A 26,784-nucleotide genomic window follows, 5' to 3' on the forward strand; every position below is an offset into this window, starting at 1 on the left:
ATTCTAGACAAGATGATGAGAGGCGGATCATATAAGATTAAAATATGAGGTTGTCAACCACTTTACTTACACTTAGGATTAAAAATTATAAAATTATATAATGGATTCTTATTTTTTTAATATTTATATAATATACTCTGCGGGTCGGGTACCCGCGGATTTTTATTTTGCTGATCCGTATCCGTATCCGTTTTTGCGGGTACTCGACCCGCATCTGCCACGCCAAGAAAAATTGGATCGAATATCCTATTTTTCGAATTGAATCAGATCGGGTTGATCGAGTTTCGGATCGGATCGAATTTTTTGCCCGACCCTAGTTAGAGCGAGGGATCAAAGTTTCAACGTACACGTAGGCGATAGGCACTTGGAGTTGACTCACGCGGAAGTATGCAACTGTTGTAGCCAATTTGGTAACAATAATCAATGTGGACGTTGAATCATATCTTCGAATCGGACAACAACAATTTCCCTGTCCAAGAGGGAAAACATCAATTTCAAGTGAAAAAGGGATTCAATTATTGAATAGTCTCTTGTAATAATTCTGCACGCTGATAATTGATTGGAGTAGTGCATGATTAGGAGAAGACCAAGTCAACTGACGCGAATCCTAGTCATCCCTGGTGAAAACTATAATCCAACCTTTAATCAAGTGTCTGATTGTCCATCCAATGACATTATTGAAATTTATTAGATTCATTGTATTCATTGATTTTAAGTCTATATGCATTCGCGTGTATTTTTTCTAGTCATTATTGTAGGCTTATTAAATGAAATGATCTTTTCTTCTGTTAAAAAAAAAAAAAAAAGTGACGCCGAATCTTCTTTTTTTCGTGTTTTTAAGTCCATCAGCCAGCCGCCTCCTAGTTCTTAGTGCCTTGGTTCTAACTGGAATAAATCAAACTGAATAGTTAGTACTTCTAAAACTGCGAATATGGAATTTATTACATTACTTTTGCTTCTAATCTTTGCTAAATATTGGTCTGCGCCTGTTTAGTTACCATGAATTGAAGACGTCGTCACTTAATTCAACCAGATATTCTTTTCAGATTGTGATTCTGACCAATGACTTTTGGTTAGTAATTGTAGTTTGACCTGTGTCATTATCCCTATAAACAAGCTATTCATATTCACATATTTCATTGTTCCAAGATGTTTTAGATGGGCTTGCAGAATTAATTTAGTCATGTAATTACAAACTCATGGAAGAATCACGATTGATTTGATTAGTCACAGAACAGAACAGATAGAAATGATGTAGTAGTGGGGTAATTAATAACATGCTGTTATCAAGAAAATAAAAATTTGTTATTGCAAACTTTATTTCCTCCTTGTTCACACCACAATAGATGTCTTGGACCAGTTGATGGGTCTACTTGCTCGAATGAAGAAAGTTCATGCTCCTCCATCTCTAATGAGTTAAAAGAGAGAAGAAAAATCAAACCTCATACGTCTCAACTCAGTCTTATCTTCATCTTTTGGCCTATCAAGTACCCTTTATGTTTCCCGGAAACTAATGGCGATGGTTGACTTGACATTATTGAATCCAAAGTCTCTAGTAGTTTGGATTCCAGAAAACAACAAAACTTCCACGCGAAATTGCAAAACACCAAGAGAAGCGCGCGAACTGGGGGCTGGAGAGACACGGATACCGTTATTCCTCGAGTCTTCTTCCACTTCCCAATATAATCATAATCCCCGTTCCCCAGTTCCCACAACTCAGAATTCTTAAACCTCAACCTGTTCAACTCAGCAGTCATCCGGACTTCAGAGTGCACAGGATAGTATTGCAGCATTAATGGAGCTGTGGTCTGGATAGAGTTGAAAGGGACGTGTGTTGAAATTGAAATGAACGGTTGTGGCGGTTGTGGAATGCCCTCTTGCCATTAATAACACCTTACTACCATACCAGTATTACCACTACTTATTAACTTCCTCCCGCCATTATTACCCTCAGAGTCAGAGACAGGGACGCACAGCAGTCATACACGGTCGGATACTCGGACAGTTACGACCCCTCATGGCCTCGTTCATTTGATTTATGGTCCAAAACAAAAGCCTTTCTGCTGTGTTGAAACTGAAGAATCAAAGGCAAAGCTGGTGATCCGCCAAACTACCAAGTTCCTACGCTGGGTAAACAAATTTATCATACTAGTTTCTTATGCTCCATTTTGCTGTCACTGTCCCAAGCTTATTCATTTAATGATCAGGGCAGACCAACATTTGCTGTGGAAATAAGGCGGAAGCTCCATTCTATTGCTTTACCGGTCCCAAAGTGGAAACAGAGCTCAAGACTGCATTTTTTCTTCTTGAGGGAGCTCAAATTTATGGTAGAACTCACCAGCTGAATCGGGTTATAGACTTTGAATCAAGATTACGTGTTTATTCTTGAAGGTGCTGGATTACTATAACATAGACCTTAGCAAGTGCCTAATCAGCGTAAAAGGTTGTGCTTGTGCGTGTTCATATCAAAATTGCACTTTTCACCTTGAGGCAGCTGGATTGTATCATTGACATGCTACAGACCTTAGCAAGTTCATTTTTGGTTCCAAGGGTCATGGACGGTCAATTCAAGGTTGCATTGTTTTCCCTCTTGCTTTTCAACTTTATGCAGACGGAGCAGGTTCTAGCAAGCTCCGGCTCGGAAAGATGGGCTTTGCTGGAGCTCAGGGCATCCCTTGGTATTAGAGCTCGATACTGGCCCAAAAAGGTCGAGCCTTGCTTAAACTGGACAGGGATTGAATGCCTAGATGGGAGGGTGACAGGAATAAGCTTATCTGGGATAAGGAGAACTCGGGTTGGAAAGCGAAATCCACAGTTTGCTATTTATCCTTTAAGCAATTTGACCTCATTATCTTCCTTCAATGCTTCAGGGTTTCTACTTCCCGGGCCAATTCCAGAATGGCTAGGCCAAAGACTAGCTACATTACAGGTGCTTGATCTCAGGTCTTGTTCAATTTATGGATCAATTCCTGACACATTGGGAAGTTTGTTTAGGCTTAATTCTTTGTATTTGTCTGAAAATACGATTACTGGGACAATTCCAGCTACATTGGGGAAGCTGAATTCCTTGTCAGTTCTTGATCTTTCAAAAAATTTATTAACAGGGCCAATTCCTAGCGCTATTTCAGCTCTTAGGAACCTTAGTAGTCTTGATTTGTCTTCAAACTTCCTTTCTGGGGCGATTCCTACTGAGATTGGTTCACTTTCTAGTCTTAAGTTCTTAAGGTTACACAACAATAGTTTCAGCTCTTCTGTTCCTGCTCAGCTGGGTAATCTTTCTGCCTTGGAGGAGCTTGATCTTGGTTACAATTTTTTGTCGGGGCCATTGCCTGAGGATTTAGGACGCATAAGTAGTTTACAGAAGTTGTTAATTGGGAATAATGAGCTAGAAGGTGCTCTGCCAGCTAGAATACTTTTGGATCAAAAATTTGTGGAATTTGTAGTTCTCAGGAACAACAAATTTGATGGTAAATTTCCTGATGTCTTGCGGTCAGTGCCGCATTTACTGTTTCTAGATATCTCTGAGAATAACTTCACAGGTGAATTGCCAAACCTTACTGCTTTCTCTGATAATGCCGGCACCAACTTCAATTTCTCAAACAATTTGTTCTACGGAAATGTACCCTTCGAAATTGGCGGAAATGTCTCACTTGATCTATCGAATAACTTCTTGAAAGGATTGGCTCCTACTACTACGAAAAGCAGTGTCAATCTCAGCACCAATTGCTTTCAGAGCCTGCCAGATCAGAGGAGTATAATGGACTGCCAACAATTTTATGCCAAGAGAGGCCTTCATTTTGATGGCAACAATGTTCCCGAGTCACCAGAACCTCCAATTTCGAAACATTCAAAGAAGAAAAACAAACTTACCTTTATATTGGTGGGAACTTTTGGTGGACTTGGCTGCATTTTGATTTTAGGGGTAGCATTAGCATATGTGCTAAAAGTATGTAACAAACGAACTGGAAATGGAAGAGGAACAGCAGAAGTCAGGCATGTTTCAGTAAAGGATAGTAGGCCACCTCCTCAGATTCCTTTGTGCTTCTCAGGTCTTGGAGAAGAATTTACATACGAGCAAGTGCTCCATGCCACAAATAACTTCAGCGAAACAAACCTCATCAAGCATGGTCACTCTGGAGACATATTCCGTGGAACATTAGAGGGTGGAAACCTAGTAGCCATAAAGAGAGTTGATTTACAAGTTCTCAAGAAAGGGAGATGTACTTCGGAATTGGATCTTTTTGACAAGATAAATCACCCAAGGCTAGTCCAACTTATTGGTCATTGCTTAGAGCTTGAAAATGAAAAGATCTTGGTTTACAAATATATGCCAAATGGAGACTTGTCCAATTCCTTTTACAGGGTTAACCATTTGGATGATGATTGTTTACAATCCTTGGATTGGATCACACGATTAAAAATTGCAATAGGAGCTGCTGAGGCTTTATCTTACTTGCACCATGAGTGTAATCCTCCACTTGTCCACAGGTACCACACATTTCTTTCTTTCTGGCTGTAATGTATCATTCCTACTTTCTACTATAGAGAGCTTTTATATATCTTAATGACATTCGGGACTGATTCAAAGTATGGCTAGATTTAAAGGCAATTGATGCATATCCAAATGTTTCAGAAGAAATCCTGCTTGACTACCTCGTCATCTTATTCATACTATTATTTTGTGTTTGAAGAGATATTCAAGCAAGCAGCATCCTTCTTGATGATCAATATGATGTACGACTTGGAAGTTTAAGTGAGGTTTGTGCACAAGGAGTGGAGAACAGTCAGCAAAGGATTTCAAGAATGTTCTGGATGGCACAGTAAGTACTTTTACCATTTACATTATCACAACTCGTGCCTGCATTTGACAATAGCTTTTCATGATTAAGTTTACATAACAAAATTTATGTCAGAGTGCATGCAAAGTGGGCTTGTCATATTCCCAGTTAATTGGGTGATTAGGTTCGTTACTGGAAGGTTCCTGTGCTCTACGATCAGGGATTGAAACAGTTTTCTGGTTATCTGCATTGTGTTCTAAACTAAAACATGCTTGAGAATCACAAGCAAGCTTAAAGTAGCTAGAAAAGATAATTTACGACGATGTCATGTCAAGTTCTTTAGGTGTGCATTCATGCCAAATTTCAATGGCAAAGATGATAAGGTCCCATGCTTTTGTATAGTTTCCACTTCCTGATGTAAGCGATCTCTTTGTTTCATCTTTTTATGTCAGAAACGTTAACCTTTTTAATTTTGTCAACGTGCAGGACTCCTGATAAAGGACCTTCAGGTACACTAAACTCCCATACATACTCATGAGTAGAAATATCTGAGGATTAATCACTTGTTTTGCATCAGCAACTAGGCAATGTTTGAGGTCGGTCTCCTACTTGGTCAAGGACGAAAATCCTGCACATAGCTTGAATCCCCTTTGACTTATCCATTATTGGCCTATCACATTATATCATGTTGGGGAGACCTTATGATTAATTGAAATGGGTTTTTTCAAACCATGTTGTTGACTCATGCATGATTTTGGGTTCCATAGAATTGTTTCATTCTGGCAATAACCTGTAGAGTCCTGTAGGCTTCTACTTCTACTATCTTTGCCTATAGGTCATTGAATATTGCACTAGGGACTTCTAAATATCTGAACCACAGAGTTTAATGGGTTTTCCAAACATATTATGTTATGCAATTGGCAATTGCTTAAATGCTATGCTCTTTGCAAATCAACAGGACCATCTGCAAGTTGTGCTTATGATGTATATTGCTTTGGAAAGCTCTTACTTGGGCTTGTCTCGGGTAAGCTGGACATCTGCAATTTTGAAGATGAGGGCTCTACAAATGAGTGGTTGGAAAGCAATCTATCTTACATCAGTATACACGAAAAGGAACAGGTGGGTAAGATTATTGATCAGTCTCTTATCATAGATGATGATCTACTTGAAGAAGTGTGGGCTGTGGCGATAGTGGCCAAGTCATGCCTAAATCCCAAGCCTTCCAGACGTCCCCTGATGAGACACATCCTCAGAGCACTGGAAAATCCTTTCAAGATTGTCAGGGAAGAAAATTTCAGCTCTGGAAGGCTAAGAACAACATCATCCAGAAGTTATTGGACCACTGCATTCTTCGGTAGTTGGCATCACAGCTCGTCTGAGAGTGCCAGTTTTCCAGGCCAAACAAGAAGAGAAGGTGCCAGTGATCTAAAACAGACAGGGAGAGCGGGGTCTCATGGAAGTGGCATGAATGAATACTCATCTTCACACAAAAGGTCCTCGAGCGAGATTTTCCCTGAGCCAGTGGATATTCAAGATCTAGAGAAGCAGGATGAGAACTAGGCAAGCTCCGAGTGATGTTGCCAGTAAATCTTTTCCCATCCTGGTATCGAGCAGTCCGTGTCAATTTGTGTGCGTCGAAAGGCTTTAGGCTTGAAAGTTGCCTCCTCCTAAAGGTCATTGATTTAGAGCCTTCTACAACTTTGATTCATTTGGGGATCCTCCAAGAAAATGACGATGAGCCTTTGGATCCAAATCAAAGAGGTTTGAAGCAAGCTATGATTCTTGCACTTGTCCTGCATGAAATGTAATGTAAATAGCCATTCAATGTAATTACGAGCATTAGTTTTTCACGATCTCACGCAAATTCAGAGGCATCCAGCTAAAGTATTTTGTTATTAGTACAATCGGATTGAGATATCCATCTCCACCAATAAAACCGTTTTCTGATGCTAGGAGACGAAATATCACATGTAGAAACGGCAAAAGATTGTTGAAGTTATGTACGTATATACATGGAGCATAACGTGAGAACTTGATAACGAATGGTGGGCAGAAAACAAAATAGGGAGTTGTGTGGCCTCGGGACTTCCCGTTTGTTCGAATTTCACAATGGCAATGGCAATGAGTATCAAAAGTTCCTCAATGGTAACAGGTTTTGCCTATTCCTCCTTTTCAGTTGTTTGGAAGTTATGTTGCAAACGGGATCTATTAAATATTTTTCAATTTCTTTTTATTACTATAATGGATTTCCTTCTTGGCTTCTTCAATTGTTTTTCTTGCTTCATAATGGGATCGGCTGATCTCTGGAGCCAAACCACCAAATGCCAGCCAATGACCACAGCCCGTGACATCACGAAACATGTATAATAGTCTCCAAAACTTCACGAGTTTAGCCAAATGCTTCAAATCACCTCCACCAATTTTAGCAAAAGCAAAATTTCAATTGAAATTTAACAAACTATTTTTTTCAAGTTTGTACGAATCTGAAAACCCACCACCAATTGCTACTCAGAAAAAAAAAAAAAAAGAAATTCACCATGAATACCCAATATCAGCGAAATCAAGAAGAGAGGAGAAGAAACAAGGGGCAGAGCCGATGGTTGACTAGGGTCCCGTCACAACACATCAAGTGCGGATTTGGGGCAGGGACGGTCATACTGCACAGTTAAGGGCCAAGATTTGCCCTCAAAATTTTGTGCGGCTGAGATAACACCATGTAACTCGATTTTCGCGTCAAGTGTGGGGCCACCACTATCTGTTGTGAAAATACATCCTGTAAAAAAAAAGTTACACGATGTACAAAGAAAGTTACGCACAGTTGATAATGACTAAAATTGACAGAAACGGTTGCACCTGCAACCGTCCATGCCCCGAGTCCATCAAGTGCTTTCTCTACACATCACATCACATTTTGATATTGCTAGATCACTACACATCACATCAAGTGCTTTCTCTACACATCACATCACATTTTGATATTGCTAGATCACTACACATCACATCAAGAGCTTTCTCCAGACCATTTACGCGTCTCTCCAGAGAATTCATCCCATTTTGTGAATGGTCAATAAAATTCTGAAATCCACAATAGTATAAAACTAATTTCAACTAATGTTTCAGTTTTGGGTCGAGAATTCACAGCTACATATGCTAGAAGCAGAAAGACGCAATGCTATTTCACGACAGTGAGACAATGCATAAAACTGGGTTCAGCACTAATTTTTCAGTTTTATATTGAAATCACTGCTACATATGCTAGAAGCAGAAAGATGCAATCCTATTTCATGACTGTGAGAAAACACATAAACATCTTCTAGATGCACGGAAGAAAATCGTAACAATTTTTTAATCTTTATCAGCATGAAGCATGACAAACCTTTGAAACCAACAAATGAAAGAGCAATTCGGTTTCAACATACTTTTTCTTGGCAGAAATGCATCACGAATTTGAAAAATACGTAAATGTAGCAAACAGTTAGTCCAGCTACAACACATCAAGAAAAACAGAGCAAAAACATAATAGAATGGAGAATTTTAAATTTGAAACTAAAGAAAAATGTTAAAATCATTGAAACTCACATAATTACATCTCTAAAATTTTGCATAAACAAGGCAAAAAAAAAAAAAACTAGCATCAGTTTCACATCATCAACACCAACCAATCTCTAATCGCCACATGGGCGGACGATCATGCTGACTTGGCAGGGGGTCATTTATTCTTATACTATATGTTTAATAACTACTCAAAGCTTAACTAAGGGGGTGGGCGTTTTGGGGTAGGGGGAGGGGGATTATGTTCTAAATTTGACAGATATTTCATTTGCAACTCTAGCTCTGTTTTAATGATTCACCAGTCTCAGCTTTTCTTTTCCCATCATTACGTGTTGGGTTAAATACCAAAAATCCCCCTGTGGTTTGTCTAATGTTCACTTTACCTCCCTATGATTTGAAAACCTACAATTTGACTCCATGTCATTTCAACTAAAGTGTATTTAACGGAATTTCTGTTAGATTTTCACTTTAGGTGAAACGACAGGGAGTTGAATTGTATATTTTCAAACCATAGGGAGGTAAAGTGTACATTTGACAAACCACAGGGGGGTTTTTGGTACTTAACGCAAAACCCTTATAGAGGGGCAATTTTGACATTTTCCTTTCAGACGTTAGTTTAGATGTTTTCCGTTAGACTTTTACTTTAGTTGAAACGACAAGGAGTCAAATTATAGGTTTCCAAACCATAGGGAGGTAAAGTGAACATTAGGCAAACCACAGGGGGGTTTTTGGTATTTAACCCTTACGTGTTTTCTTCTCGCGAGAAATGACATAACTGCTATAGGTTAGCGCAATCTCTTCTTGATTTGCAAACGACATATCTTGAACGGCACCATGCGATTGCTGTAAAAATAAAGCTTATTAGACAATAATAATTCTGACAATTTCTTTCAAAGATTAAGTCAAAATATATTACCTCATCAAAGAGAAAAGTATTGGACGATTGAAGAACTCGTAAATAGTAATAAACAGGTCGAGAAAGAGATAATACAATTTTGCTCCAATGACTTCATTCCTTTTTATCTGTTCCTAATAGTCGAAACTTTAGAGATGAAATTTAATCCTAAACTAAGATTAGAAGGTTTTTGGTAATTAACCTTAAAATATATTACCTTGCCACGGTTTCTTGCAGTTCTCACGACATTGATGTGGTCTACAAAATTAACATGAAAATAGCTTTTTCGTGCAAAGTGAAGGACACCCCAACTATCGTCACTGTACCTTCGTGTCCCTTGGGATGAAACTGATAGACATAAAAATACTCGCTTTTCTCGTCATTGATTCTTTCAGCCCAATTCCTAAACACTAACCCCCTTTCCTTATACGTGTTTATAAATGATTTCTTATAATTGTCATATTACTCTAGATTGAATGCTTTGCTGTGAAAATGATCATATGTCATAACTACTATAGGAAATAGTTAATGATGAATCCCACATTAAAAGTGTGTGAAAAATGAAAAAGATTTATAATCAAGTGCACACCTATTCAAATAAATTTGGATGGTGAGAGAAACTTCAAAATTGCAGATACATTTGTCATGTTGACTATTGAATTAGAGTATAAATTTAATGGTCAAAAAATTGGCACTTGAAAATTGCGGCAAACCTGGTAGTAAAATAGTAGAAGCAAATTTCCTTAAACAAAGTGAATATTCATGCCAAAGTCATTTTCTGTACTTGTAGTTATTACAATTTCCTAACAACTACAAGTCAAAATCTATCAATATTCGATAGGAAGAGAGGATGAGCTACCGCCTTCACAACATCATCATGACTAAAATAAAAATATGTTAGTGAAATTTGAAGGTAAATCTGAACTCAGAACCAGAATTGATGATTGCTACTTATTCTTTGTTAACAGCCTTTCAAATACCACATTGTTACATACTATCATATTATTCTTACAATAGGGCTAAGTCATTACAAAATAATTATACTTGGATACCCTAACAAATCAAGAAGTAACTAGAACCGTAAAATACAGGTTAGAAACAAAATAGGGTTATTAACAGGGATATGAACCATCTGTGCTTATGCTGGCAAATCACATATAAACTTCATTACACAATTGGCAGTGATTCAAGTAATGAATCAGAAAAAAGGACAAAAAAAAAGGAAAAAATCAACAATTTGCAAGAAAATATACTGACTATCTATTTGATAACTCGTAAAAGAAAGACTTGCCAGAATAACAGCCAGAAAAGGAAAGAAAAGTCTAAAGTGGTCAAAAATTATCAGAATAATCAGCTGTACCATGAAAATTTGATTTTCTCAGCTAGATGCTTAAGAGTCATTCCGCCCGTCCGAAAAGGCGCAAACAAGCTTTTAACAACTATCCAATTGTTAGTCGTGCAATCAATTCTTGTTTCATCAAGTTTCGCCAGTGCACAGACAATTTTAGCCTTCTTTCCAGTATAAAATATATCTGCAATTGCTAATTTGTTCTTCACGAGACTGAGGCCCACCAATGAATTCCCTGAAAACGTATGTCAATGAATTTATGCTATTTAAACAAGTTGTAAACCAATGGAAAAGTTAAATATTACTTACTGTATAATGCATAAAGTAGTGACAATTGGACTTTCTATTCTTGACCTTTTGTATTCAGAAAGAAGCGTAAACAAGTTTCCATTCAAAGGCTCGACGACGAGCCAAAATTCCTGTGATTTCTTTGAACCAGAAACCCAATGTATTTGATCAAATATCTCAACATTGTTCATGGTTAGTATCCCGGAGAACGGTGAATGTCGTTCCATCTCTTCCCTGTCCTTCATTTCGACAAATGAGCGCTTCACAGGGTCCACCATCTTCAATGTTCCGGTCCAAACTCTAACTTTTGCTCCTTCTTCTTCGTCAAATTTAAACCAATATTCTAGGCCACCAATACTCTTACCTTTCCTGATTGTCATTCTTTCACAATTCTAAAAAAAAAAAAAAAATGTTATAATTATTCACATTTTTTACAGTTTTGGGTTTAAATAATTAATCTTAGTATTCCACATTGAAAAGCTGGAATGGAATGAATTTAAGTTTCTTGATAAAATGAATGAACAAAATTCTACAAAATCCATCTCTTAATATATACTGATCCTCCAATATCATGAATCGCAAACATCATTTTGATTAGTGAAAGTTCCTTTGTTTTATTTTATGTTTTCCCTTTTTTTGGTAGTTGTCAAGCAAGACAAGTGTCACGGGTTGCTTGTTTTCCTATAAGCCAACACATTGTGCGGCACTAGCAAACGTTCAAGACTTAAACTATGAACGGTTGGCTACTTCAGTCTAAATACAAAGTATGCGGAAGTTATGTAGAAGCATAAGAGTAGTAGACAAAGATAGAAGTATGTGTGGCAAAGAAAAGCTTATATTACACTCAAACTCTTGTACAAGACTACAAATGGAAAGGGTTTGATCTATTTATAGACAAGTCAAAAACATTACACATCTCTAAAGGATTCTACAAAGTGTACACCTAAACATGATCTCTAAAAATATTCTATACAAAGTGTGTCTACACTTGGACTCTAGAAACATTTACACAAATCGCATCTTATCCACAAGATTCTAGATCATTCCACATGGCTCTTGGATAGCCTAGAACGTTTCACAAGCTTCTAATATATGCTACATAATTCTAACAACTTGTGACACAATTTTCATGCTTTAGTTAAGCCTACAAGATTTGGCACTTAGTTGGAGAAATAAGGTGTGGGACTACTAACGGTCCCAACTTTTCTACCAAGACTATTATGTACAGTGCTGCAAAACTTAGTCGACTGGGCACGATCGCGCGCGGGTTGGGTGCAATCTATGTCACAAGGAACTTGGCATAAAAAGCACTCTAGCAACTAATGAAATGATATTTTACAAATTCCAAACCAACTAACCAAAAATCTAATCGAATGAACACAATCACACAAATATGATCAAAGGAAACTAACGAAGCTCCAAAAGACCCATATGAAAAATTTACATCATTCATTCATTTTCATCTAACCAACAAGCATTACATGGATATCAAGCAAAATTTATGGGCATCAAGTAATAACTTGCATGAGTCAACAAAGAAGCACTAATTTAAAGCCATAAAATATCCGCCTTATGGGAAGGTGGGGCCGTCACACTAATACTAACCGAAGTTATTTTTTTTTCCTTGGATTAGTATTCTACATGGATCAGTACCTCCTCCTTCCAAAGTCTGTTCCGATTAGGGCTGGGAAGGTTCGCATTCGGGAGGAAGCCGACATCTTCACCGAACATTCTCACTTTCCAAAAATGGCTCCAAATGTAATTTTTGAGTTTCAACCAGTAATATATTATAGTGTACAAACTGTGAGATTTTTTTTTTTTTTTTTAAATAGATTGTGAAGCATGCAGGTTTTGTTTGGATGGTGATAAGATGTCTCGTTACCCCAAAAAAAAGGAAGAAGAAGAAGTACCGCCGTCGGTGGTGAAAGTAGCGGAGAAGGACGGCTGTTCCGCCTGAGCCGTAGTTTGTATTCTACTACTAGTAAGTTTGCTCTCCTTTTCTTAATCAAATCCCATACTACTAGTATATTTTAAGGTTTAGGGAAATGTGCGTTTAAGACATACTCCAATAATTTAGGATTTTTAAAATGTTATTTGCACTCCAATAATTTATTGTCTAGCCCACATCTACATGAGGCTTAATTGGAACTAAACTAGGCTACAAGCTGGAGCACATCAAGGTGTTAAAAGTAATTTTTTTTTTTGAAGCTTAAAATTTTTTCCTTGTTTCAAAAAATAGAAAATTGTAATCAAAACTTGGATTTCTAATTTGTCTGAAAGTTAAAAAATTTGGTTCAAGCTCAAACCTAACAATAATGTTTAAAAAAAAAAAATGTTCGAACTTGACAACGTTCAAATATTAGGACCTCAACTCTGGCTCGAGCTTATAGAATCTAAGTTCAAACTTATGAAAATTCAGCTAGTTAAAGCTCAAATCGACTTTTATATTTTTTTTGTAAATTTAAATATCCAATTTTGGCAAAAATATGTTGAAATGCACAAAAAAAGAATTTAACGAGCTCAATACTATCCAACATAGGTCCAATCTGACTTTGACCTCAAATTCTATGTTCATGTAAGTTTCGAACTGAAACCCAAGCTTCAGATTCAGTTTGTTTGTAGCCCAACGAATGGAACCCAAATGCATCATCGTTTAGTTGCTTGATGTATCAAACAGAGACAACATGTGTACAAGCGGACTCCAGCTCCTATAAAGAGCCCCTTGTAGGAATTCAACTATAGCAGGTGGTAAACTGGAAAATAAATTATCACTAATGAAACCGATTAAATTTCTTGAGTACATTGAAATTGCGTGGGCAAGAAACTTTAGCCTTGAAAAACTTAAAGAGCATCTCTTTTCTAATTTAATTTAATCAAAAATTAAATAAGAATACATTGATTGATATAAAAGAAAAAATTTAGTGGAGAGAGCAGAATCCTAATTTTAGTATACAATTCTATTCTAAATGCTATTACACAAATTATTGCATAATTGTGAATGTAGGCTCCAATAGATTATGATTAAGAATCATGATTAGATTAAAAAGAAAAAAGAAAAAGTGATTACCAATATGAAGAAATTTGCTTCAAGAATGATACGTGAAGATCGAATGAGGAGATACATTGACCAGGTAATCCTCAGCTATAGTCACAGTAAACAGAATTATTTACCTTTACGAGGCACTAAAACAGTTCGCTTTCATATGGTTTGTTATTTCACAACCTCGGTCATGGTCATGCCCATCGATTTTCAGAAATTATAAAATGCAGTAGTGTTTCCCATGACCTTTGCTAGTACGGAATCCATATCTTGTCAGGTTGAAGACTTTGAAGGTTGATCTTGTCAAGAAAGATCAAGGGGAGAAGTGTCGAACTCAGCAAGATCACCACATCTGTCCATCTTCTGGAAATTCACACAACAGATAACGGTTCCCTACTCCACCCTCGTTGATCCCTGCAAATGGATATCATTCACAAGCCCACTAAGAAGACAGAGAAAAGCTAAAGTTCATTACAGTTCCTGATGTAAAATCAAAAGTAGTTACAGATCACATGCTTGACTACAGGGCACCAGAGGCATGATTGAACATTTAGGATGTTGAATTGAAATGACATAAGATCAGACACTAAGGACGCAATTTTAGTTTGAGATTCCGAGCCTTTGCAGATAAAAGTGTTAGCATTTTGCAATATGTATATTTGAGTAAAGAGAGCAATCAAGGACCCAGCTAATATACAGCAAGCCCAGAATTTGAGCACAAGATCAGAAGCATCAGAAACAGTATCACTACAATCCCCATCATCTTGCAGTCCAATTGAATTATACCGGGAGACAAAATAGCTTGTGTCATTCATACTTTCAGGTTGTGGTACAAAGGCAGCCTATGAAAACAATCACTGGCAGATAGTATAAACAGCATTCTGAGAGTTGTTATTCTTAAATTCAAGATATTCCTTTTTCTCCTCAAGTAATTTGTGCAAACAAAAGCTGATAATGACCACATTCTGCAGGAAAAACATTCTGCAGACAATAAAAAGCAATATACGCTTAGTCTATGATGCTTTTTCCTCATCTTAATGATGCATGAAAAACCAAAAACTTAACATTTTGTCTACTTTTGTAATCACTTGCTCCGACGTCGAAAAACATTAAGAGCCTACTCAAATCAATATAATGGGCACTGCCTCTGGAAGTTCAGTGGTAAATGGCGGAAATCCTATAAGGAGTTCAAATAGTATAATCCCAATAGACCGCCAGTCTGCCGCAAAACCTGCAGATAGTTCATGAAGTCCTGTTATTGCTTGTTCATCCTGCAATACCTCCATTAACTCCAACCACAATAGAAACGGAAGACGGAGCCGCACAATGTGGTTGATTGCTTATGTTCATGAAGTCCGCTAGTAGGACTGTTTGTGTGAGATTGCAATTCCCTGCAATGATACTTCCACGGCATCAGAGCGTGTTAGACAGTACAGAATACCCGCACACTGTTCTTCTTGGGTTCAAATCCCACTTTCTGAAGCTTTTGCGGCCAGTCATTTTCTTTCACTAATATCAGCGGGCACTCTGTTTGATGATTTTGCTAAAGTACTTTGTTATTAGTACAATCGGATGGAGATATCCATCGCCACCAATAAAACCGTTTTTCTGATGCTAGGAGACAAATCGCTTATTAATGGGGTGCTTTAGTTCGATGGAATGCAACTAGCTAAAATTCCTACCTTTCTTACACGACTAAATACAGGAGGGGCTCATATGCCTTGAACCCTTTCTTTAAAAAAAAAAAAAAAAAAAAAAAAAATCACTTATTTACAACCTTGCCATATACACCACAATTTGCAGGAAAGAAAATTACATGATCTTTAACTTAAAACAGAATTCTATCGTCCCTAGATTAATTGCCATGAAAAGACAATTCAAGCATCAAAAGCCATAAAGCCCCATAAGCCAAGTCAACCTAATCCAGAGTGAAGAATGCTTTCACACAGAGAGGATATCAAATTCATGGGGCATGAAATCTTCACTCGGTCTGTAGTATTTGTCTGGCGAATAGAGACCCAAATTTGTCACTTGACTTGTATAGAGGCAAGCAAATCTCTCCACCTGATACAGATCCTCAACTGAATTCAGGGGAAAAAGAAAAGAAGGAAAAAAAAAAAAGGGGATACTTCCTTGCCAAAAAAAAAAAGAGAGGAAAAACTCATGAATATTTCTTGTCACCTGATGCGCAAAGCGAGAATTTTGATAGCCAGTTTTCATCAGTTGTCCCCAGGCTTTATGGAACTGAAAAGATTTCAAAAACGTATATGAAATAAGCTTTTACAGAAATGTCATGCTGAACATGGATTTTCTTGAACTGGCAATCTTCACCAAAATATGCCAGCGTCATTCTCTATTTCCCAAACGCAAGTCCAAGTTTGTAAGGCCAAGCAAGATACATAAAACACTTGAACTGCTTACCTTTTGGTGACATTCCCGTTGGGCCTGTTGGTGACTTAGCCTCACTTGCTCTCTCAGAGACTGGAGTAAAATAATTCAGTCAGAAACTCGTCTGTAGACACTTTGGACGACAATGATACTTTCCAGCACAGAGAATAAATAGCAACACTCACAAATATGTATAAAAAGATTACAAACCACTGTAAGCAAAACAAGCTACGCATTTACATGTACAGCATATAAAAGGAAACAGCAAAAATGTCTTGGATCATTTATTTGCCCAAACAGTAATGTTATTGTTGTTTAATATTATTATTCTCATTAAAGTCAGTAATGTATAGACATTGTTGGTTGAAAGTCATCTTTGACAATTTCATGCCTCAATAGGTGTATAAACTACCTGTAGTTTTTCAATCTCAGATGACATCTCTTCCTTGTTAATATCCACGTGTTCAAACCTGAATCATACGAACATTTAAGCGTGAAATTAAGAAATACGCTGAATATCAAAATAAGATAAATTCCATGAAACTAATCTCCAACAATCTTCACGTACATGATTCGGACCCAACAAAACTTGGGTGACTTCAGGACAACGAAAATGTTCGAGGGTAAAAAGAAAGCAAGGGAGAAAGAGTGTGTACAACCGCCTCCTCACTCACTTTTTCTTACTTTTATCCACATTTTGGGGCCCGAAGAAAGGAAGGTAGTGGTTTACTACACATAACTGACAGATAAGAGAGCACTTACATGAGAGACCACTTCAAATGATGTATCTTATCTTCAATGTGGTCACGCTCACTCCTCAACGACTGAAGTTGCTGCAGAGAACAATTAATCGCTTGATGAAGAACATAAGGATAATAACATGAATTTCAAACATAATGTAAGTGCGTTCTGGTTATTGTCGACACCATTGTAATCTCAATGAGTATGAATTTGCTCAAGCACTCAAATACTCAATCCTATTCGCTTTTCCTAGTTATTTAGAGAGAAGCACGTTTTAGCATGCCTCTCATATTCTTCATGTAGAAAAATGTAAAGAAAAGAAAAACTAAAAGTTATTCCACATGAAACTATGATTTGGTGAACATTCAAACTATCATGCTCTCTGCAAAAGACAATAAAATACAACCCGCACGCGTACGTGTGCACGCACACCAAGAGAAGATAGAAAAGGAGAAATAATCAACAACAATCATTAATTTCTACTTCCTTGAAATATCTAATAAGTGTTTCCATGAAAACTATTCTACTCAACAGTTCAGTAGTACTATCCTTCTTCTGAAAGCATAAATTGTCACTACATTATTTTCTAATTACATAATATGAAGACAATGTCACTTTTTGAAACTACTTCACTTAGCCATGAAGGAAAATAAATGATTTTCTTTTCTTGTGAAAGAAGAGGAAGCTTATTTGTCCGGCTCATTCGCTTAACGAGTTGTCTTGAAGGAGTTGCAAAATTACCAGAATATTCAACTAAAATCAACCAAAATCAATTTCTCATAACAAAGTATTTAATTTTGCAACACTTACAAACAATGATAACCTTATTCACTTTTAAAAGTCTATTATCTGCGTATAATAAGATTGAAGAGGTTAGTTGCATCTACACCTTGCGTGTATCCCTTATTTCCCAGAGAAGTTCGACCTCCCTCTCAAGCTCAGGAACAACAAGCATTGTTCTCCACCCTGTTCAAAAGACATATCTTCAACTTCATTCTGGCTTTCGAAACAAAACAGGTGAGAAACAGCACTCATTAGATATGGTGATATCTCTATGCTATTCATTTCAGCAGCTCACCACTAATTATAGTAACTTTTGTTGGCCCAAAGTTGTGAGTGGAGAAAACAAAGTCTAGAACTTATTAGGAATTTGAGCATTAGGTTTACCATTTTAATATTTAAGTTAATTTGCTGCCCAGCTGACGTCTAGCAGATTACATATATAGGTAGAAACAAATAGATGATACCTCATAATAACCACATTCTGTGAACAAGTACATGATTCACATTCGAGATTAAAAAAAAAAAAAGAAAGCGTAAAAACTTCTACTAGATCATACACCAGATTATGATCAAATGTCGTTGGGATGCACATGCTCAGCAACTTTAAACAGATTCAAGTATGGTAGCTTCCTTCCTCCAGTTAACCAAAGGGAAAAATCAAAAAGGAAAAAAAGATTTCCATCAACAACAAAGACGTGCAAATGAAAGGAATTTTAGAAAATTTAAAGCAAAAATTTTGGGAGGCTTGATAATGACTAACATTTTTTGTGCCAAACAGATAATTATAAGCATGGTGTCCTCATCTCGTAGACAATAAACTTGACTGAGTGCATGTTAATATTACAACGAGGTATGCAGGAAACATTTATGATGTTTCAGAAAAAACTAAGAATCCTTTTTATTTGAGAAAATAAAGTTCTTTTTGAAATTTTATTCGCACTCAACTTTAAGCAAATTATAGGATAGGAACACATGAGAAAATGGTAGAAGGTATACCAAGAACTTTTTTACTGCGTAGGATATCTCCATAAATGTGATCCCCAACATAGAGTACCTAAAGACAGACCATTAGTAACAGATTTTACACCATAAAAGTCAATAAAATTTTACACAATATAAGCATCAGCATAATGTATCTTTGAATTATTACTTCCTTTCCTTATCAGAACAAAAATTATAAGCATGATCATTAAAAATACTACAATTTATTTCTCAACACTCTGCCATAAAGGAGCCTGCATGCAATTATGTATGTACCAATGCAATGATTGTACAAGTAATCAATTCTAGCTTACTCGCAGCAATTTGCACTAACAGAAGCAACACCGCTTTGTAAATGCCTGAAAAGTATAAGAGAAGTGAAGGAAAAAATTTTGATAAATCCAATACCTGCGAGCTTGATTCAATAGATAACAATTTATGCAGATGGCCGACATTTCCTCCCTGGAAAGAAAATAATGAACTCAACTATCATAATTAAGAAGATTGCAAATTCGGAAACGAATACTAAAAGAAAATGATATATGTTACGCTTTTTGCATAGAGGCTATTTTTTTACTACATCTCAAGCTCAATATTTACCTGGAAAACTTTGCATTTCTTGTTCAGACCGTTTGATGGCAGTCTTAATAAAGTATTTCCTACCTAGGAAGTGTAGACGAGAGTCAATAATGGATCTCAAAACATGTAAGAGATTGGGAATAACATATAATCAGGGAACATATATCTACCTGATGTAGTTAGTGAGGTACATCAAAGAACAGAATGGCGGGAGATGTCATTTTATAAAGATCGACAAGATATCAGACTGACCTGAGCCATAGGCGTTCCATTATCAGTATTGAGAAGCATGCCAGTCTCTGGAACAACCTCAAATAGATTGGCACGAACTTCATCATGGAAAAAACCAGGCTTGGCACTGCAGGTCAGTAGTTTCCTTTAATACTTCAGTATGGGAAAACTGATCATCAAAAAAAAAAAAAAAAAAAAAAACAATAGTGCGAGTATCAATCAACTTCAGAAACATCACTACGTCTGGCTAACAACTCCATACAATGAACGTTATTTCCCCGATCTATATCTAGGATACCAATACTGCCAACATCCCCAATATGGGCAACTGTAGTGTCACTTTTTCAGCTTATGAAAAAGCTGAAAAGAGCAGAAGAACAATGGATTAAAATTAAAACCTCTTATCACAGTCCTAAGTCACCAAAAATAGGACTCGCAAAAGTTTAAAAAAGAATTATTGAAGATGACCCAATTAAACCCACAAATACACATTACTACGAGCACCATTAAGAATACAAGATTACGGTGTTAGTGGAATTGAACAGGCACAAGCCAAAGAACGTTTCAATTTGGAAAGTGGAAAGTTACCAAAGGATGCCACTTTTGCATCCAACCACTTAACCAAACCTTTACTCTAGGCAGATCTTGTAGTAAGTGTTCGAGAAATTAAGCCAAAGTAAGTCATCCACAATGGCCATTGGCCAAGTATTTATTCTTCTTTTTTTTTTTTGTAGGGTGAAATCTCATAAGAGCCATATCACAGAAGTTCAATTGAACTTACGGCATCAGAAAATTCTTACGTGTCCACATGCATATCCTTTGGTTCAGCAAGACAAGAATAGCTTACTCACTTAAAATTGAAAATACAACTTCACACCAAGTCAGAAATAAAAACAAAAGGACTCGACTGAAAAGTTTATGATTCAAAGAAATGATATGACCAGTGCAAGTAAGAAGTGTGAAGTAGTTACAAGAATAGCAGCATCAAGAAAACAGATAAAACACCATTCTGCTTGGCCTACTGCTTATTAGTGGATATACTACAGCTAAGAGGAAAAAACTGACCTGCCAGTAATGACCACATCAAAGTACCTCAGCCAATCAAAACTCAAAGGTGAGCAGCCATCCACACTTCTGGGTCCACAAAGGAAGTTCATGACAATGTTGGTGTAGTCCCATAGGCTGCATTAAAAACAACTTTACGATTTTGCTATCTTATCCTTCAAATTAATGAAAGACCTAGCTGCCAATAAATTATCTAATTCTTTATCTCCATCAATGCTCAAAGTTTGACCACATGGCTGGCATCAATTTACTGAAAAATCTAGGAAATTCCTGTAGAAGCTAATAATTCTCAGCCAAGAAAGAACCATCAAAATTCACATTTGCAAGAGTACATCATTCTAGTATGTATGGCTGTTATCCACAGAATTCATCTCCTTCTTTTCTTCTAAGGAATATATTAAGGAAGAACACAATTTTGCTGAAAAAGTTGCGAGTGCATATCATTTTTTCACTAGTACAAGACCATCAATAGAATTTGGAAGTTCCTAAGTGCATAAATGAGTAGGATTTTGAATCATGCTTTAAACATAGCATCACCACTCACCCACTCAAAACAAGGAAAGATGTTAAGGTGGAAAACGCACAGAGAACCTGAATCAACTTGCAAGCTTTCGCTCCGCTTCAAATTTTTTCTTTTATTCTTTTTCCCCAAAGTGCTCCTCCCTTCAATTTTTGATTTGCTAGTCTTTACCAAGTCATTTGCCATGCTATTTATTAGCATTAGTGAATCCTACTGAACATTTAATCCTTCTACAAAGTCAAAGTTAAATTTGTCAAAAACCAGATCTTTCTGAAAAATACGTTCTTCCCAAGAGTTGAACTCATCCTTAACAGTACGAACAAAGACCTATAGCCCACATCACCCATAAGAGAGAAAGATCCAAGGAGGTTAGTTTGATTACACTATGAATTTGGTGCAGTAGATTTTTCATGTTTGGTGAGTTGCATGATTTGCTTGCGATGGAGAGAATGAAGGAGGGGCAGGCATTTGTTCATTTGCAAAGAGCATCAGAGAATTGAGTTTTAATATGGTTCAGCAACGTGGCAAGTTGGTTTTTCATCTTTGGTCAGAATCAGATGAAAATTTGCTTTCAACTTCTATTATCCCCCACCCAGGAGAAAGTGATATATTTCCAAAAAGATTTATGGGCTTATGTATTGAACCTAGAAGTTTGTCTTTACAAGAACACATTTAAAGAACAAGAATAAAACATCCCCCTCAAGAAATAGCTAATTGGAAGTAATAGAAAGGTTTAGTAAACTAACAAGTCAGACTAAATCAGAAACCTTGGTTATTGCATCAATAACTTCATTTTTGACATATTTACCATATCAACCAAGCATATTATTGGAATATATTCTAATTCTTTATTCTGGGTATAGAACATATTCATGCTAATTCTCTGAAGCTAAAAGCTACCTATGGAAAGGGTATATGGGGGAAGTTAAAATGTCATCACCTGTTTGTCACCAAAAAAGTTGCACGTCCAGACTCTCTAAGCATCTTGAGCATGGGAACAATTGCAGTATCCTCATTAATATACCTGATAAGTAGCACAAAATACAGATAAATATCACTTCCAGATGAAAGAAAATATTATAACTACTAGACACTGTAAAGTTATGTCCAAACATTTTAAAACCAGCATACAATGCTATCTTTTACATTAAAAAGTAAAAAAATTATACGTTCACATATGATATCAATGAAAGAACCATTCTGAATACCTTTTAGGATCTTCAGCAACCATCTGCTTCAAAGTCCCATCACGATGGCACAGGTCCACTGCAGCTCTAACATCCTTGTACATTTGAGAGTAGCTGTAATCATATAGGAATTTAGAAAACTCAGAAAGCGAGGAGAAAAATGACAACTGTATAACTAGCTAAATTCTTATCATTTGATGATATGCAGATGCGTAGCACGAGTTCATTTTCAAGAAACAATCTAATAGAATCAGTAAGTTTGATATGACGATAAGCTTTGCTATGCTGCATTTCTGACTGGGTTTCATGCTATTAATGCTGGTTTTGAATTAGATGTACTTAAATTGTCCGTATATTCAGTTGTTGTACACTGTTAAGCAACCTAATCTGCATGAGGTTGAGAATTAAATATCAAGCAGTACAAGGAAAACGTTATCTATGATCTCAAATACTTTCCAAAAATGATTACCTAATGCGTAGGCAGCTCAAATGTCTTTACGTACTAATAATTCAGAAACCACTAATTATCCTTCCCAAAAGGTGTCTGTGTCTATGAATACCAAAACATGTATTACACAAGGAACAAAGTTACCAATATCAATATCCCCAGAACCAACATAGTCACAGCACAAGGTCTTAAACTAATTGAAGTTAGAAGCAGAGAGTGAATTTCTGACATAACATCAAAATATCTGAAAGCTATGGTAAGTCTCTTACTCTACCCTGCCCAGAAGTTTTCCAGGATTGTTATCCTTGAAGTCCACAAGCTGAGCAAAGAGATAGGCTTCGGCCAGTGAAAAAAGAGTATCAATGAGAGCATAATCTGGCTCATCAAATGAGTCCCGTATCAAAGTACTTCCATAGGTAGCAACTTTATCTTCCTTTGACATCTCCCTAAATCCATGGTAAGCTACTTTGACATACTTGTGTCTATCCATCTGAGATATAACAAAATAAAGAGGGTTGTTAGTGTTATACTTGCCCTATGTGGAGCACATAAACTTAACTGATACCAAAACCTTTTTTAACAGCCTTGAATACGAACCTTCAAAATATTGCCTCTCTTTTTGTCAAGAACTAAACCTCTGACCATGTACTTCCAATCAAAGGTCCATTCCAACAACTACAAAGAACCCAAATTAGTTAAAAGGCTATATTTCTTGCTTCAGAGCCAAAGCATTAAAAGGTCCATTCTTTTATTTGTCTAGGCATTTTTCCTTAACAAACGCATTCACTAAAGGCATTGTTTAAAAGACGCATTCAGTGAATACATTGTTTCGAATTCTCACTATTTGCGAACTCTTTTTGAAAAGTGCCACTATTTCAGAATTTACTCCTTATAAAAGATTTAGTATTACCCAAGGCAAATCAGGTTAGAGACCCTTTCTCATAATCAAGTACAAGCTCAAGTTTGTGTACGAACCTCCGAAGGGTACCCTAGATCATAAACTAGCTTTCTGACTGTGCCTCCATAAGCCAGAGATTCAAAAGTCTCGGGCTTGTATTGTGCCAAAGTGTAATCCATGTCAAATCCGACAGCAACAATATTCTTCATGTTTAAAGATCTATTGCAGAAGATTTGTTTTCCTATGTCAATTTTATGCCCTCCTTCAGGAGACGACCATATATGAGGGTGCTGACCACCAAATCTGCCGGTGGTTCTCTCAAAGTCTGAAGTTTTGCCATCTAAGTCAGTCCCATCCATTTTACTGCCAGTATGCATCTGTTTACTTCCTGCTATATTTCACAAAGAAACTATATACAGTAAAGATCATGTTACATGAAGTCAAGCCTGCTTATCAAACAAAGTGCATGATAATAGCCATTGACTAAGTAGACAAGGGAAGGAAAACAAGGCACAGAGAAAGTAAAAATGGACTAAGCAAGTAACTTAACCTTGTCAGTTTTACTTATAAACTTAAAACAACCAAAATTCGCAAGTGTGATGACTTACAAAAGGCAACATAAATATACTGACCCACTTCAGTGAATTTCATGAAAGCATTATAGCCTCAAATTTGAACTTTACACCAAGAGGGAAAGAAGAAAGGAAAAGATTCTGTCCCACAGCCAAAATTTTAGCAGCTTACCTTCAGATATAATTGTAAATGAACAACGAGGCACGGAGTTAGGTTCCAACTTGTAAGCCTATACTCCAAGATATGCTCCAGGGGACACCTATATTTAACAAATCTTTCACTCTTAGGCAATCCACTAACTGAATTTCCGCTATCACATGTCATGACTAATCCAGAAAATTCATAAGCACCAAATTTCCCCGAATGTAAATAGCAAACCAAACCATGCAGACCAGAGTGATAAAAAGATAAACATGGAGACCCCGAAAAGGCCAACTCTAGGACAAATCAATAACAAGATAACTTTTTAGTGAACAGCATTGATCATAAACATTTCATCCCTATTCATTTCTTTCTACTTATGACCCAACATGTTTTACAGCTGGGACAACTTTTATCCCACGAACAGCAATTTCAATCCTGACAACCGTATAGTAAAAAACTCATTAAACCCAAATAAGCCTGTAATATCTATTTCCTAATAAGTTTAAAACTACAGCCAAGGAAAGGAGGCACACCATCAAGCACTGATATTTTAATCCCCGTTAAAATGAAAGAAAAAGAAAAGTCGAAACAAAATTTTGTTGAAATTGTTAGGACAGATTTTAAAAGAATTATTTAAATGAATAAACAACATGCATGCACAATTGATTGATAAACTTGAATCCTAGAAAATTTAGAAAGGGACTCAGAAAATCAGAACGATTGAAATTTCAAGGAACGGAGAACGGACTAAAAAATAGTTAAAGAGTGAATTATTGAAATAAGAAAAAAGCAACAACTTTAACAAAAACTAGAAGAAAGGCAATATACATCAGAAATATAACAGCAAAACAAGCATGCATGTTGACATGAAACATGGCATCCAAAAACGATACCATTAAAGAAACAAGCATTCCCCTCTTCAAGAACAAAAACTTTGACAATTCAAGAACTGCCAATCAATGAACAATAATGATGATGGCCAGGGTCTAAAGTTAACAGCTAATAAAAAGTGCTAAAAAGAAGGCAAAGAGGTGCAATCCAATGATTGAAAAAAAAAAGGAGGAAATAGTAAAAAAGAAAGCACAAACCTTTAGGACGGAGGAATTTGGCTGCGTCAGAAGAACGACGAGAAATACAAGTTGAAGCGAGAATTCTGGAATGGAAATGGAGAAATGTAGAGAAAGAAGGATAAGAAGAGGAGGAGGAAGAAAAGAGTAGTAGGTCGGGAGGAGGAGAGAAAAGGTAAGAAAGGCAGCGGGAGACGGAAACAGGAAGAGGACGCTTGGGAATTCGCATCTTCAACTTAAATAGACATTTGGATTTTGGAGATGTTGATGATGCAATTTTGGGAAGGCCAGCAGATTTACTAGAAGATGAGGAATCGGATACTAATACAGATACGGATACGGTTACGAATACCGACACGGATTCCACCGCTCCCTTAACTATACTGATCCCTGAGCCACCAATCCTCTCCTTCTCTTTTGCTATAAAGCCACGCCTTCTTCCCAGCGATATTGCTGCTTGTGCTGATGTAGTAATTGGATTTGCTAATACTTGAGGCATTTAAAGCTGATTAAATCCTGTTTTGCATGGCTTTTCCAGCTTACCGAAAGGAAACAGAATTGAGAATCCAATCCTCCCTTTCCCACCGGATCAGCAAATACTTTAACGCACTGGAACTCACACGTGGATGGTTAGTCCAGTGTCAGGTGGCGGCGGTGGGTGACGCCTCGGTTGCGGTAATTTTTGACGGCGGTGTGATTGCGAGAGTGATTTTAACAGTTTTTCTTTTCTTTTTTTTTCCCCCTTGTTTGATTGTATGTACAGTGGTGTTGTACCGCGTCCGGGGGGCTGGGGTTGGAACTTGCACAACAAATTCAAGAGAGAATGGAACGGAGGAAGGAGAAAGTCAGCGGGCAGGATTGGGTTACATTTGGCTGGGGCAATCGACGTGGACTGTTCGATGGGTACGATGCCTCGAATATTTTGGCACATTTTTATTTTTCCTTCGTGTATTGTGTGGTTAACGTTATCCAGAATTTTCTTTCACCGGTAAAATAAGATGAATTTTGGCCTTCTAAAGAGTCTTCTTGGGTCTCGATTTTGCTACAGCAACAACATTTCTATAATCTACTATAGAATTTATCCTATCCTACAAGGGAGGAGTTTTTTTTTCTGTAACGATAATATTTTTATAACCTAATATATCCTATTCTACAAGAAGAGAGCTTCGCGATAATATTTTTATAATCTAATATATCCTATTTTATAGTAAGAGAGAGTCTAAAGAGACCATGTAAGGGAACGGGAGTCTCGCGATAAAATTTATATAACCTGATATA

General features: G+C 36.8%; 2 protein-coding genes across 5 annotated transcripts; one reads left to right on the plus strand and one right to left on the minus strand.

Moving 5' to 3' along the window:
• The first annotated feature begins 1,713 nt into the window (after positions 1–1,713).
• Positions 1,714–6,628, plus strand: LOC113712557 (probable LRR receptor-like serine/threonine-protein kinase At2g16250). Its single transcript, XM_072067411.1, has 5 exons — positions 1,714–2,130; positions 2,213–4,488; positions 4,692–4,820; positions 5,265–5,287; positions 5,737–6,628. Exons 2-5 carry the CDS (start codon positions 2,513–2,515, stop codon positions 6,336–6,338), a joined length of 2,730 nt encoding a protein of 909 aa, XP_071923512.1. The 5' UTR covers positions 1,714–2,130; positions 2,213–2,512; the 3' UTR covers positions 6,339–6,628.
• An 8,118-nt stretch (positions 6,629–14,746) lies between these two features.
• On the minus strand, positions 14,747–26,335 carry LOC113713073 (uncharacterized). 4 transcript variants are annotated; one of them, XM_072067427.1, is made up of 18 exons: positions 25,528–25,667; positions 24,467–24,554; positions 23,800–24,110; positions 23,422–23,499; positions 23,094–23,314; positions 22,398–22,490; positions 22,130–22,213; positions 20,670–20,786; positions 19,626–19,731; positions 19,395–19,457; positions 19,203–19,256; positions 18,810–18,867; positions 17,920–17,996; positions 17,052–17,122; positions 16,702–16,759; positions 16,323–16,382; positions 16,083–16,145; positions 14,747–15,965 (listed from the first exon to the last, which is right to left on the minus strand). In XM_072067427.1, exons 3-18 carry the CDS (start codon positions 24,097–24,099, stop codon positions 15,843–15,845), a joined length of 1,626 nt encoding a protein of 541 aa, XP_071923528.1. In that variant the 5' UTR covers positions 24,100–24,110; positions 24,467–24,554; positions 25,528–25,667; the 3' UTR covers positions 14,747–15,842. The 4 variants fall into 4 exon arrangements, with proteins under 4 accessions (XP_071923528.1, XP_071923527.1, XP_027092592.2 ...); XM_072067426.1 differs by having other exon boundaries at positions 23,800–24,113; XM_027236791.2 differs by lacking the exon at positions 24,467–24,554 and having other exon boundaries at positions 23,800–24,113; positions 25,528–26,335.
• Positions 26,336–26,784: the final 449 nt, after the last annotated feature.

The sequence above is a fragment of the Coffea arabica genome, chromosome 10e (assembly GCF_036785885.1).
Source record: "Coffea arabica cultivar ET-39 chromosome 10e, Coffea Arabica ET-39 HiFi, whole genome shotgun sequence".
In the NCBI taxonomy this organism is placed as follows: Eukaryota; Viridiplantae; Streptophyta; class Magnoliopsida; order Gentianales; family Rubiaceae; genus Coffea; species Coffea arabica.

Bases quoted from the DNA above. Each gene is read 5' to 3' on its own strand.
- LOC113712557 (XM_072067411.1), top strand. From the start codon at position 2,513: ATGCTACAGACCTTAGCAAGTTCATTTTTGGTTCCAAGGGTCATGGAC. The intron at 4,821-5,264 runs GTAAGTACTTTT...GTCAACGTGCAG, and splicing joins AGAATGTTCTGGATGGCACA to GACTCCTGATAAAGGACCTT. The intron at 5,288-5,736 runs GTACACTAAACT...GCAAATCAACAG, and splicing joins TCCTGATAAAGGACCTTCAG to GACCATCTGCAAGTTGTGCT.
- LOC113713073 (XM_027236791.2), bottom strand. From the start codon at position 26,005: ATGCCTCAAGTATTAGCAAATCCAATTACTACATCAGCACAAGCAGCA. The intron at 20,787-22,129 runs GTGATGACATTT...TTTTTAATGCAG, and splicing joins ACTTTTTTGGTGACAAACAG to CCTATGGGACTACACCAACA. The intron at 16,146-16,322 runs GTAAGCAGTTCA...AAATCTTTTCAG, and splicing joins AACGGGAATGTCACCAAAAG to TTCCATAAAGCCTGGGGACA.